We start from the raw sequence: 13,145 nt of genomic DNA, 5'->3' as shown, positions 1-13,145 counted from the left end.
TTATTTAAAATGCCTCCTGAATATGTTTCTTTTTTAAAGTCCTTCACCAAGAGCCTAACGTGCACCAGGGGAGGGGGCTTGTGGTCTCAGCCAGGAGGGAGTTTCACAAAACTGGGAACCTTGCCAGAAACTATTCTGACTAGATCCTTTGAAGAATTATTCCTTATCAGCCTGCGTGCATAAATCACCTACTTCTTGTTGGTTTCCAACGCCCATCATCCCTGACAATTGGCCACGTTGGCCGAGATGGATGGGAATCTCGGACCAACAATATCTGGAGGCCACAGGTTTCCCACCTCTGACTTATGTGCTTCTGGGGTACAAATTGGCTGTGGTTCAGAACTTTTGTGCTGTGAATTGTGCAATAGTTTGGAGTTGGCAATAATTCAGAACTGTTTCACATGAACGTTCTGGGCTTCACTTGCCTTTGTTGAACCAGTGCTAAATTTGTTGTGCCAGTTCAGTATTATTTGTGTGATGTGCTACAGGCAAACCAGCTTTTCTTTTCTCCCTAGGCAGCCTTGGACCTTCTGACCACATCTTTAATTTAATTATGTTGTTTCATCCATGAGACTATAAAAAAAAAACCCTGGCCTGTCGCTGTTTGAGGTCTTGTTGTGAAGTTGCTGTTGGCCATTTGCAAATTTTCTAAAGGGCACCTTGAACAGAGTTGAATAAGTTTGGGCAACTTTTGGCCAGAGTATTATTAAAGCTGCCAGGTTGTAAATCTTTTGAGATTTTGATTTGGCTGTAGTGTTCGAAGGCATGGAGCCAGCAAATTAAACACATGCCTATTCTTTCTCTTTGTGGCTTTATTACCTAGACAACAGTGAAGTGCTTTGTATGCTCTAAATGTGCAGTTTGATCTGAAATACTACTCAGTTTCTTTCTTTTAATTCAAACTTTCAGACCAAAGTATCATAGGAGTCTTTGTGATTTGTTTTGTTAAACAAATGAGATTCTTGTATTTTGAGGATTGTTCCTGTGGCTCCAGCTCACTGGAGATTTTGCTTGTGTGCACTCAGAGTGCTCTACTAATATATGAGCAGCACACCTAAGCATTTTGTGCTTTTAAAAAGAACTATCCTTCATTGAATTTGTCTCTCAGTAACTGTTAGCTAAATGGAGACAAACAGTGGGAAGTCTGTTACATTTGTGCCCTGCTTATAAGCTTCCCAATAGAGATCTGGTTGGTCACTGTTGAGAACAGGGTGTTGGGTTAAATAGGTTAGCGGGCCAGTTCAGCAGGGACTCCTCTAATGTTATGTTCTTACTGCACTGCAGAGGATTCAACTATATGACCCTCAGTCCCTTCCAACTGCACAATTCTTTGATTCTATGTTTCCCTCTGAAGTAAATGTCGGACTTTATTTATTCTTTCTTTAAGCCACATGGAAGCAGTTTAAAACTACCCCTGGCCATCAGCTGCTGTAACGTTTAAGAGCACCTTGCCATGTGGCCATCTCAAGTGTGTGGAGTGTCTCCATGTCCCCTGTGCTCACCTCTAGTGGTGTCGTGTGATAGGTGATTGTTACATGGAAAAACATCCAAATTTTTCTTGTAAAATGTGGAAACCGTTGTAAAATGGATGGGGCAGAAGTGGTAGAAGTCTAGTCAATTTGGGGGGTGTAATGGTGAGGGAGGACCTGAGGACCAAGAAGGTGGACTCTGCCTTAGCCTGAGAACAGGGGGGGTTAAGAAGCCCTTGAGAAAATTTTGGGTCTGTGGCAATCCAGGGTTTGGCAATGTAGTTATCTTTTCGTCATACACACTGGGCTCTGCTTCATCGGATATTCTTTTAATTATTTCATTGGACAGATTGATTAAAGAAAACAAAAAGCACCAGGAACTAATTTTGGGCATTTGTTCAGAAAAGGACGACTTAAAAGACGAATTGAAGAAAAGAACAGAAACTGAAAAACAGCACCTTGGCATTATTAAACAGGTATGGAGTTTTAGACATATTCATGCCTTGTTCAAGATATTTCACTTGTATTTCTATTTGTACTTTCAGATACTTGGTTCAGTGTTCGTATTTCTTCATATACCTGTTGACTCAGAAGTGTCCCACGGAGTTCAATGAGTCCCAACTCTAGGCTGTGTATAGGAAGGTTGCTGCCTGAATTGCCTTGAACTTTTGTTTGGCAGCAAATATTTAGTGTTAGAGTGTTTTCAAGGGAAATAGTATATCTTTTATTTGCACTGAGATGTACATGGAAGCCCCTGGGGCAATATTTTGATTCTCTTTTTAATAGAGCAGCATATTGCATTATACAGTGGTGCCTCGCAAGACGAAAATAATCCGTTCCGCGAGTCTCTTCGTCTAGCGGTTTTTTCATCTTGCGAAGCAACCCTATTAGCGGATTAGCGCTATTAGCGGTTTAGCTGCTTAGCGGCTGTTAAAGGCTTAACAGCTTAGCGGCTAAAAGGCTATTAGCGGTTTAGCGGCTTAGAAAAAGGGGGGGGGGAGCGGGGAAAAATTGAAGCAAGCCCATAGGGAAAATCGTCTTGCGAAGCAACTCAAAAACGGAAAACCCTTTCGTCTAGCGGGTTTTTCGTCTTGCGAGGCATTCGTCTTGCGGGGCACCACTGTATGTCACTGTTTAGTTTTCCATGCTTACCAGAAGTAAAAGTGTGTTAAACTTAGGCTTGTAAACAAGGCTACAAAATTAACTACCCTGCCAGATGTTTTTTGTTTTTTAACTGTTAGACTCTGGGAGCTGTCAAAGGAGGGATCATCCCTCCAGCAGCCTGTAGGATTTCTGTGTTTGGCCCGACTGGGAATAGGGATGGAGTGCTTTGTCCCTTAGATATCAGATCGCTCCTTATTGCCTGTGGATACCAGATGAATACTTAAGACTACAGCTGTGCTGAAATTATTGTCAGAACTTGGAATCATGATGGTGATGGCAATATGGTTTGATTTGCTGCCTTGGCAGGACCAGCACCACGTGATGCATATTGCTGCTGCTTTAGGTTGTCGAGATCTTTTGCAAACTGCTCCCAAAGTATAAATGCAATGACATTTTTAAAAACCTCTACTCAAGTTGCAAATTTTGCAGATCACTTTTTTGGCTCATGGTTGAAATACATAATGTTCTCTTTGCAGTTAGAGGCCAGAATAGAGGATCTCCAAAAAGAAGTTAAAGCTGCTAAAGATAAACTGTTATCCCAAGATGCTGCTGCGAAAAATGCCATACAACAACTGCACAAAGAGATGGCTTTTCGTACAGATCAGGTGACTCTTTTAAAAAAAGTTTTTGTTGTGCTTTCTGTAGGAACGTGAAGGATGATATAGGCACTGTATGCATTAAATATCTTCAAGTATTTAGTTGAAAGCTAAACATATTTTGGCTGGTGCTGATGACTGTACAGTGGAACTTCAGGTTGCGGACGTAATCCATGATGGAGGGACGTCCGCAGCATTCGCATCCTGAAGTGCCACATCTGCGCCGGCTCCAGTGCAATTTGGCACTTCTGTGCATGCGCAAAGCGTGATTTAGTGCTTCTGCGCATGCGCGAGCGGCGAAACCCAGAAGTAACCCGTTCCGGTACTTCCGGGTTTCCCGCGGTCCGTAACCAGAAAACACATAACCTGAAGTGTCTGTAACATGAGGTATGACTGTAGATGGATGTCAAGTCACTCATATAATCTCCGTTCTGGATTTTGCAATTGCTGAAGATGTGTCCAGAATACATCCTCTGAGACAAGCTTTGGTTGTTGCAACCATAGGTTATAATGTTATAAGGATAAAAGTTGGGGGTAGAGAGAACCTTGAAGGCAAGATGAGATATATTCCCATCCCGTGTGTGCAAAGTACATAAGACACCTTCTGTTAAAACTAATATGGTGAGACAGTATTCAGCATTCCATTACTATTGGTGTTCTAGTACAGTGGACACTTGGGTTGTGAACGTGATCGGTGCGGGAAGCATGTTCACAACCCGCAGCGTCTGCGCATGCGCGGGTCATAATTTGGCGCTTTGGCGCAAAGCGTGATTTAGCACTTCTGCGCATGCGCCAAAACCCAGAAGTATCCCATTCCAGTACTTCTGGGTTCGGCACAGTGCGCAACCCGAAATTGTGCAACCCGAAGCGTCTGTAACCTGAGGTATGACTGTACTGTTATCCAGACAGACAGAGTGACTATCTTTTCACAGTTACCAATACAGTCATACCTCTTGTTACATTTGCTTCAGGTTGCGTGATTTCAGGTTGCGTCCTGCGATGACCTGGAAGTACCGGAAAGGGTTACTTCCGGGTTTCGCCGCTCGCGCAGATGCACAAAATGACATCACACGCATGCGCAGAAGCGGCGAATCGTGACCCGCAGACGGGTTGCATTCTGCTCATGTTGCGAACGGGGCTCCAGAATGGATCCCGTTCGCAATCAGACGTACCACTGTATAGCATAGTGTTGAGGCTGAAAGAGTGACGACTCTTACACTGCAGGGCGCAATCTGAATCCATTGTACTCATTTTACATGGATACAAATGGTGGGGTGGGGGGGAGTGGCAGAATAAGAAAGCGGATGGTCCTACCCATTGGTCTTCTACAGATTACTCCTGGAAAATGTTCCCCACAACAAAAAGAGAGCTTCTCATCCCTGTTCTAAAGGTTATTAAAATGGCATAACCCCATTGCTCTGAAATGTTCAAGAAAATGCAAGACATAAATGTGATAAGGGTTACAAAATACTATTTACTTATTTATCTGTATATTCTTGTTCCCTGTCATTTCCCCCTTTTCCCTCCATTCCATTTATTTAATTTACTTTTAGACTGCAAGCTGCTTTGACCAGCAACACATTTATTTTATCTGTTCTGGCTTTGAAAGGTTCAGATTAAAAGTCCTAGGTTGAGTCATATTTTCATTTTCTTCTTCCACCTCCTTTTCTACATTCCACTGGAAGCTAGGCATTCTTCGGTCATGAATTTAGATCACATTGCTTCAGTTGCAGTGATTTTGTATTCTTATTATCTTGACGAATGGGGAGGGGAGGCATATATTCACTCTCATTACCTAAAGTAAACTTGTAGTGTTTGATATTCTAAGGCAAACAAGAAATGTGAAGAAGCCCGCCAAGAAAAAGAAGCCATGGTAATGAAATACGTTCGAGGAGAGAAGGAGTCCCTAGACCTCCGAAAGGAAAAAGAAATACTTGAAAGAAAATTGAGAGATGCAAATAAAGAAATTGAAAAGCAAATTAACAAAATAAAGCAGCTTTCCCAGGAAAAAGGACGTTTGCACCAGCTCTTTGAAACCAAGGTATATCCACTTCATGTTGAGTTTTCTTTTGTATTCCTGCGGCTTACCTTGAATTACAGAAATGGGATTAAAATGCTGAAAGGACTTGGCATCTCTTTCAAGTGAATGGGAAATAGAATATATTGAGTCAGATGAAGTTGAGAGTTCTAGTAGAAAGGGGGCTGATTTGAATACAGTGGCAAAAAGCTACACTTCTATAGACCTTAATCCCAAATCGGGGTGTTGTATGGTACATGATCAAATAAATATGTGGCATCTTTGTTTCTTCTTTTTTTGATTGGGGGGGGGGGGAGATGAAGGTCTCCTTGCCTAGAAAACTTTTTAACTACCTAGAATGAAGATGCTCAATGTATATTTATATGTTGCATGTAAAAATTAAGGTTGCAGTTTTCGGTTTCTAGCATAAATTTTTTAATATAGGTCCCCCCCCCCCCCACAAATAATTATTTTCTTATACAGTGGTACCCCGCAAGACGAATGCCTCGCAAGACGGAAAACCCGCAAGACGAAAGGGTTTTCTGTTTTGGAGGCGCTTCGCAAGACGAATTTCCCTATGGGCTTGCATCGCAAGACGAAAGCCCATAGGGAAATGCTGGCGGTCGGGAGCAAAGACTTTCGCCCACAGCCGGCCTTCAGAAGAGGACCTCTTCTGAAGGCCGGCGGGGGGCAAAAGTCTTTGCTCCCCCCCGCCTGCCTTCCCCCCGCCTGCCGGGGGCGATCTTAAAATGCTGGCGGGCGGGAGCGAAGCGTTCGCTGCCGACCCCCAGCATTTTAAAATCTCCAAGGGACAGCAGAGAAGTCTCTGTCCCGGGGAGGTTTTAAAATGCTGGGGGTCGGGAGCGAAGCGCTGCCGACCCCCTGCATTTTAAAATCTCCCCGTGTCCCGGGAAGGTTTTAAAATGCTGGGGGTCGGGAGCGAAGCGCTGCCGACCCCCTGCATTTTAAAATCTCCCCGTGTCCCGGGAAGGTTTTAAAATGCTGGGGGTCGGGAGCGAAGCGCTGCCGACCCCCTGCATTTTAAAATCTCCCCGTGTCCCGGGAAGGTTTTAAAATGCTGGGGGTCGGGAGCGAAGCGCTGCCGACCCCCTGCATTTTAAAATCTCCCCGTGTCCCGGGAAGGTTTTAAAATGCTGGGGGTCGGCAGCCCGACCCCCAGCATTTTAAAATCTTCCCGGGACACGGGGAGATTTTAAAATGCTGGGGGTCGGCAGCGCTTCGCTCCCGACCCCCAGCATTTTAAAACGCTGTTCCGAAGGGGGGGGGGGGTGGGGACACCTGCCCCAGCCGCCCCACTTCGGAAAGCTGTTCCGAAGCGGGGAGGGGGGGCGGGGACATCTGCCCCAGCCGCCCCACTTCGGAAAGCTGTTCCGAAGCGGGGAGGGGGGGCGGGGACACCTGCCCCAGCCGCCCCACTTCGGAAAGCTGTTCCGAAGCGGGGAGGGGGGGCGGGGGCATCTGCCCCAGCCGCCCCACTTCGGAAAGCTGTTCCGAAGCGGGGAGGGGGGGCGGGGACATCTGCCCCAGCCGCCCCACTTCGGAAAGCTGTTCCGAAGCGGGGCGGGGGGGCGGGGACATCTGCCCCAGCCGCCCCACTTCGGAAAGCTGTTCCGAAGCGGGGAGGGGGGGCGGGGACATCTGCCCCAGCCGCCCCACTTCGGAAAGCTGTTCCGAAGCGGGGCGGGGGGGCGGGGACATCTGCCCCAGCCGCCCCACTTCGGAAAGCTGTTCCGAAGCGGGGAGGGGGGGCGGGGACATCTGCCCCAGCCGCCCCACTTCGGAAAGCTGTTCCGAAGCGGGGCGGGGGGGCGGGGACATCTGCCCCAGCCGCCCCACTTCGGAAAGCTGTTCCGAAGCGGGGAGGGGGGGCGGGGACATCTGCCCCAGCCGCCCCACTTCGGAAAGCTGTTCCGAAGTGGGGAGGGGGGACGGGGACATCTGCCCCAGCCGCCCCACTTCGGAAAGCTGTTCCGAAGTGGGGAGGGGGGGCGGGGACACCTGCCCCAGCCGCCCCACTTTGGAAAGCTGTTCCGAAGTGGGGAGGGGGGGCGGGGACACCTGCCCCAGCCGCCCCACTTCGGAAAGCTGTTCCGAAGCGGGGAGGGGGGGCGGGGACACCTGCCCCAGCCGCCCCACTTCGGAAAGCGGTTCCGAAGCGGGGAGGGGGGGCGGGGACATCTGCCCCAGCCGCCCCACTTCGGAAAGCTGTTCCGAAGCGGGGAGGGGGGGCGGGGACATCTGCCCCAGCCGCCCCACTTCGGAAAGCTGTTCCGAAGTGGGGAGGGGGGACGGGGACATCTGCCCCAGCCGCCCCACTTCGGAAAGCTGTTCCGAAGTGGGGAGGGGGGCGGGGACACCTGCCCCAGCCGCCCCACTTTGGAAAGCTGTTCCGAAGTGGGGAGGGGGGGCGGGGACACCTGCCCCAGCCGCCCCACTTCGGAAAGCTGTTCCGAAGCGGGGCGGGGGCGGGAACACCTTCTGAAGGCGGGCGGGGGGCGAAAGTCTTTGTCCCCCCTGCCTGCCTTCCCAGGGGCTTTTAAATCGCCTCGGAGAGCGGAGAAGTCCTCCGCTGTCCCGGGGTTTTTTAAAATGCTGGGGGTGGGAAGAAAAGCCCTTGTTCCCCCCCCCCCCCAGCCTTCAGAAGAGGTCCGGGGACAGACTGTCCCCGGACCTGGTCTGAAGGCGGTTTCCCTAGGAACGCATTAATTGATTTTCAATGCATTCCTATGGGAAACCGTGCATCGCAAGACGAAAAAACCGCAAGACGAAGAGACTTGCGGAACGAATTAATTTCGTCTTGCGAGGCACCACTGTATGTTTTTTACTTGCATATACTGACCATTGAGCTTTTCTGAAAGTGAACTCTAAGACAGAGGTGAACTGCTGACCCACACGGCTAATCTGGTCCACCAGTCCTTCTTTACCAGACTTTCACAGCCCTTGGCTCAGTTGACTGCTTCTTGCAATTGACAGCAGCTGGTTTAAACCTCTCTCTGTCTAGCCCAGTGCTGCGATGGGGATGGAAAATCTCATGCACTGCACTTCTCTGCTGATCTGCCTCCATCACTCGATAATTTTTCCAGGAAAAATAGTCCCATTAGAGTTCAGGACTGGACAAGTGGGCCCTGGAAGGTTGGGGGGGCGGGGCGATTTTGCACTGCTTTGTCGCTTCAGAGAATGATTTCAATACTATGAAGATTTTGCTGCCCCCACATGGTGATATTGATATTTTCCTTGACACTGGATTTCCTGGAAACTGTGTAATCATGTCTAAGGCATTTTTGTACATTAAGTTTAAATTGCTTCTGACTTATTATAAAGCAGTTGAAGAATGCAAAACCTACATTTGGCAGAATGTTTTTTCCCCAGTACAGATATTGTGTTGCTTTTTCTTTCTCTTTTCCTCCAAATTACATGTATTTACAATGCCAAATGAGGAAACAAATGACCTCTAAAGCTAGATGATATTAAGGAAGAGAAGGAGGAAGGATGAGGGGAAAGACAAGGAAGGTAGGAGGAGGAAAAGATGAAGTGAGAAGTTGGGGCAGGGTAAACACAGGATTTGAAGAGCTCTCAAGAATTCAGATGTGATACCTTATTATATATATTTGTTGCCATAATATATGACACGAAGCATTGCATTATCAATAGTCACATTAGATTGCAAAACAGAAGTTCAAAGACTTTTCCAGAGATGAGACCTTTTCAGCGTGACTGTCATAGTTCAGTGACAGGCAAGCAGAATTCCCTGAAGACAAGAAGACTACAAATACATTTTGTTCCACTCCAGTGAAATCATTGTGTGCATGCTTAACTCCCCACTGCTTGCAGAAAGGTCGCTTGTATTTCTGCCGCTCTGGGCCTATCCATTTAAAAGGCTTCATTTCAAACCTAATAATCTAAAATTATTCTTTTCAAGGAAGCTGAAGCCACCAGAATGTCAAGAGAAATAGAGAAATTAAAAGAAGAAATGAACTCTCATGTGATCAAAGTAAAATGGGCCCAAAACAAATTGAAGGCTGAAATGGATTTACACAAGGTAGGTGTGCTAATGTTATCGAGGGACATTTTCACTGCAGCTCCTATGTCTCTTTGTAAAGCATGTGGTACAAGGTTTGATTGGCTGTTGCTGTGAATGTAGGACAAGTTGATTAACACAATGGGAGCTTAACTGGAATGAGAGTGGGGTTTTTTTAATGGTGCTATTCAGTGTCTGCGTGTAATCGGAGCAATGAAAGTTGGGTAAAAGGTTGAGAACTGGCATGAAATGAAAACCTATAAACTTAGCAGTGTAGTTCTGCTGTAATTCTGTGCAGGAGACCTCCTCTTCTGGATCAGATGAGTTACTGGTGAAAGATTTTTGGGTTGCACTAAACACTTCACTAGTGACTTGGGTGGCACTGTGGTCTAAACCACAGAGCCTAAGGCTTGCTGATCGGAAGGTCGGCGGTTCGAATCCCCACGACGGGGTGAGCTCCCGTTGTTTGGTCCCAGCTCCTGCCAACCTAGCAGTTCAAAAGCACGTCAAAGTGCAAGTAGATAAATAGGTACCCCTCCGGCGGGAAGGTAAACGGCGTTCCCGTGTGCTGCTCTGGTTCGCCAGAAGCGGCTTAGTCATGCTGGCCACATGACCCGGAAAAACTGTCTGCGGACAAACGTTGGCTCCCTTGGCCACTAAAGCAAGATGAGTGCTGCAACCCCAGAGTCGTTCGCGACTAGACTTAATTGTCAGGGGTCCTTTACCTTTACCTTTTTAAACACTTCACTTGGTGGGGATGGACAAGTAGGCATTTCTTAGTATTGTGAGGCTAAAAAACGTTTCAAATTCATAGTGACCCAATAGTCAAGAATTTAACACATCAAACAGTTTCACACAGACTGCTCTTGGATAATAATGGGATCTTCATCCAGTGTCTGCTGGTTAATAAATATAATTTTCAACAACCATATCTTAGGGGGTGGTGGTGTTGTGATAATCAGATATGCCCTTGGTTGCTTAAGGAAAGCAGTGAAGGCTGCCACCCCATCCTGTCCATGTTTGTTCAGACACTGGTCCTTCTGACGTCACTGAAGTTTACTCTCAAAATAGGTATAAATGAGATTACAATCTAAGCCTTTATGTTCCTTCGTTTCCAAAGAATTTAGCTTTATTTATTTTTCTATTGGATTTTTAATTTCGTCCTCTGCTGCTGGCATTAAGCAGGAATTTTGTCATTTCCATGCAGTCCTGAACTTACTGTCGTTGTTCTACATACAGTGGTACCTCGGGTTAAGTACTTAATTCGTTCCGGAGGTCCGTTCTTAACCTGAAACTGTTCTTAACCTGAAGCACCACTTTAGCTAATGGGGCCTCTTGCTGCCACCGCGCTGCCGGAGCACGATTTCTGTTCTCACCCTGAAGCAAAGTTCTTAACCCGAGGTACTATTTCTGGGTTAGCGGAGTCTGTAACCTGAAGCGTATGTAACCCGAGGTACCACTGTACTCATTTAATGGTAGCTAACCATTGTTTAGGGACGCAGGTGGCGCTGTGGGTAAAAGCCTCAGCGCCTAGGGCTTGCCGATCGAAAGGTCGGCGGTTCGAATCCCTGCGGCGGGGTGCGCTCCCGTCGTTCAGTCCCAGCGCTTGCCAACCTAGCAGTTCAAAAGCACCCCCGGGTGCAAGTACATAAATAGGGACCGCTTACAAGCGGGAAGGTAAATGGCGTTTCCGTGTGCGGCTCTGGCTCGCCAGAGCAGCTTCGTCACGCTGGCCACGTGACCCGGAAGTGTCTTCAGACAGCGCTGGCCCCTGGCCTCTTGAGTGAGATGAGCGCACAACCCTAGAGTCTGGCAAGACTGGCCCGTACGGGCAGGGGTACCTTTACCTTTACCTTTAACCATTGTTTATCGGTTTTCCAGGACACCAAAGATCGGCTTAAAGAGGCAACCGCAAAAGTCACTCAAGCGAAAGAGGAAGCTGAGCAAATACGAAAGAACTGCCAAGAAATCATAAAAACATATCAAGTGGGTATAATGTTACATGAAGCAAAATTAAGATGTTAAACTTGTATATAGGTTTTCTTTTCTTGCATGTCCCACACTCACCTCTAGCCCTATAGCTGAAATGATACAATTCTTTCCCAAAACCTATCTGATCTAATGTCATTTCTAAATTAATTAATTGTCCTGGCACAGGCAAATCCAGATACGTTGCTTGCTATTTCATCTTACTCTAGCCATATGTTCTGATCTTCTGCACTATCGCATTCAATAGAAAGATCTTTCTGTTGTGCTGAGTGTGCATAATATTATAGTTATTTTTTAGCCACCATACAACCCAGAGGTACTGACCTAAGGTATAGTGAACACCTGTGTGTGGTAAGGCTAGGGACCAAGGATACTAACTAAGTTATGCCCAAGACTCCTTAAGTGGCATGCCATAGCCACCACCCAGCTTTTCTCAGGGCTAAGTTTCCTCCTTTCAGGTGAGAAATCTTCAGTCCCAGTCTAATGGAGGGCACTGGTTCTAATCTTTCTATATGACAGAACATATGCAACATCTAGAAATAGTATAACCTTTTTCTTTTTACATCCAGAGAGTGTAGGTTTCAATATCCATACACACTTAGTTTTCAAAAACACAGGTCCTGATCAGGTGATCTCATAACTCTCCTGCCTGCAATAAGCATGTCCTTCCTTATTCTTGGGAGACTGAGGGGTGACATTACACAAAGAAAGAGAGTCTGTTGAGTGGCAATAACATCTGATGTCATTCCTCTGCCTCCTTATTTATCCTTGGGGATATTGATTGCAGGAGAGAGCCATTCTGTATCTTGACCACGCATATGCTTTCCCAGTGTAATGTCTGAATGGGGGAGCATATGCATGTCCCTCGTAGCAAATTGCACATAGTCCACACACATCTGGTATCTTATGTTTGTTGTTTCAGAGTGATTGTCTCTCCCTTTTGCATGTTACCCACAGTGCTAAAAGCAGTGATCTGTTTCCAAGCTTGACTTAGAAGAAAATAAGCTCATAGTGTTTGGACTGTAAGTCTGGGATAGATGATTGTAACATAACTTGTACAATAAATAAGGTCTTTTCAGTTTATGAATTGGCATGTGAAGATTTAATAGTGCTCATTCCCTCTCCTTAGGAGTCTGAAGAAATTAAATCAAATGAGTTGGATGTAAAACTCCGACTTACAAAAGGAGAGCTGGAAAAACACTTGCAGGAGAAGTCTGACCATCTAGAGGTAAAATATATTACTCGCTTCAGTGGTTGCATTTTAATGAGGGTTAAGGCTCGTCCTGGGGGGGAAAGAGTATAGTGGTGGGTCCAAAACATAATTGCTGTGTAGATTGAAGTGGACAGGATTGGATCCCATTTTCCTCCACGTTGTATGCAGAATTGTCATTTTTCTCTTTCGAAGGTACATCATGCCAAAATAAAAGAACTTGAAGATGTGAAGCGAACTTTTAAAGAGGGTATGGATGAGCTACGAACTCTAAGGACAAAGGTGAGAGAGAAGACTTCCTTGGAGCCAAAAGAATGAAAGCAAAGGGAAGGAAAACTAACTGTATTATTTACCTGGATAGTTTGACTGATAGATAGATCAGTGCAAATTTGATTTCCAGGGACCTGATGGTTCTGTATGATATATAAGGGCATTGTACTAGCAGTAAGTCCAAGAACTAAAATAATGTGGTACAACCACTTCATCTCTTGTTTCCTGCATTGCTTGTTACAGTGGTTGAAAAGAGGTCTTTCAAGAGCCCTTCTAAAGTAAGAAGTATTGAACTTGGCAACAAGTTCAGAGGATTTGGGCCAAACATAGTCTCTCAAAAAAATTATTGCAGCAGGCATTTCTTTGGTGCCACCATCCTTTTCCTGACCTT

The 13,145-nt window shown here is 46.5% G+C and overlaps 1 protein-coding gene across 4 annotated transcripts in view; it reads left to right on the top strand.

Moving 5' to 3' along the window:
- CCDC186 (coiled-coil domain containing 186) overlaps nucleotides 1-13,145 on the top strand; it is a 47,310-nt gene that overhangs the window by 16,771 nt on the left and 17,394 nt on the right. For all 4 annotated transcript variants that reach the window (XM_077930246.1, XM_077930247.1, XM_077930245.1 and 1 more), the window contains 7 exons: nucleotides 1,819-1,945; nucleotides 3,110-3,238; nucleotides 5,058-5,270; nucleotides 9,187-9,306; nucleotides 11,167-11,271; nucleotides 12,404-12,502; nucleotides 12,680-12,766. In XM_077930246.1, coding sequence (XP_077786372.1) covers nucleotides 1,819-1,945; nucleotides 3,110-3,238; nucleotides 5,058-5,270; nucleotides 9,187-9,306; nucleotides 11,167-11,271; nucleotides 12,404-12,502; nucleotides 12,680-12,766 — 880 coding nt within the window. The remainder of the gene's footprint in view (nucleotides 1-1,818; nucleotides 1,946-3,109; nucleotides 3,239-5,057; nucleotides 5,271-9,186; nucleotides 9,307-11,166; nucleotides 11,272-12,403; nucleotides 12,503-12,679; nucleotides 12,767-13,145) is intronic.

This window comes from Podarcis muralis, chromosome 6, assembly GCF_964188315.1.
Source record: "Podarcis muralis chromosome 6, rPodMur119.hap1.1, whole genome shotgun sequence".
Classification (NCBI taxonomy): Eukaryota; Metazoa; Chordata; class Lepidosauria; order Squamata; family Lacertidae; genus Podarcis; species Podarcis muralis.
Note: the sequence above shows the minus strand (reverse complement) of the source record. Positions and strands in the feature narration are given on the sequence as shown.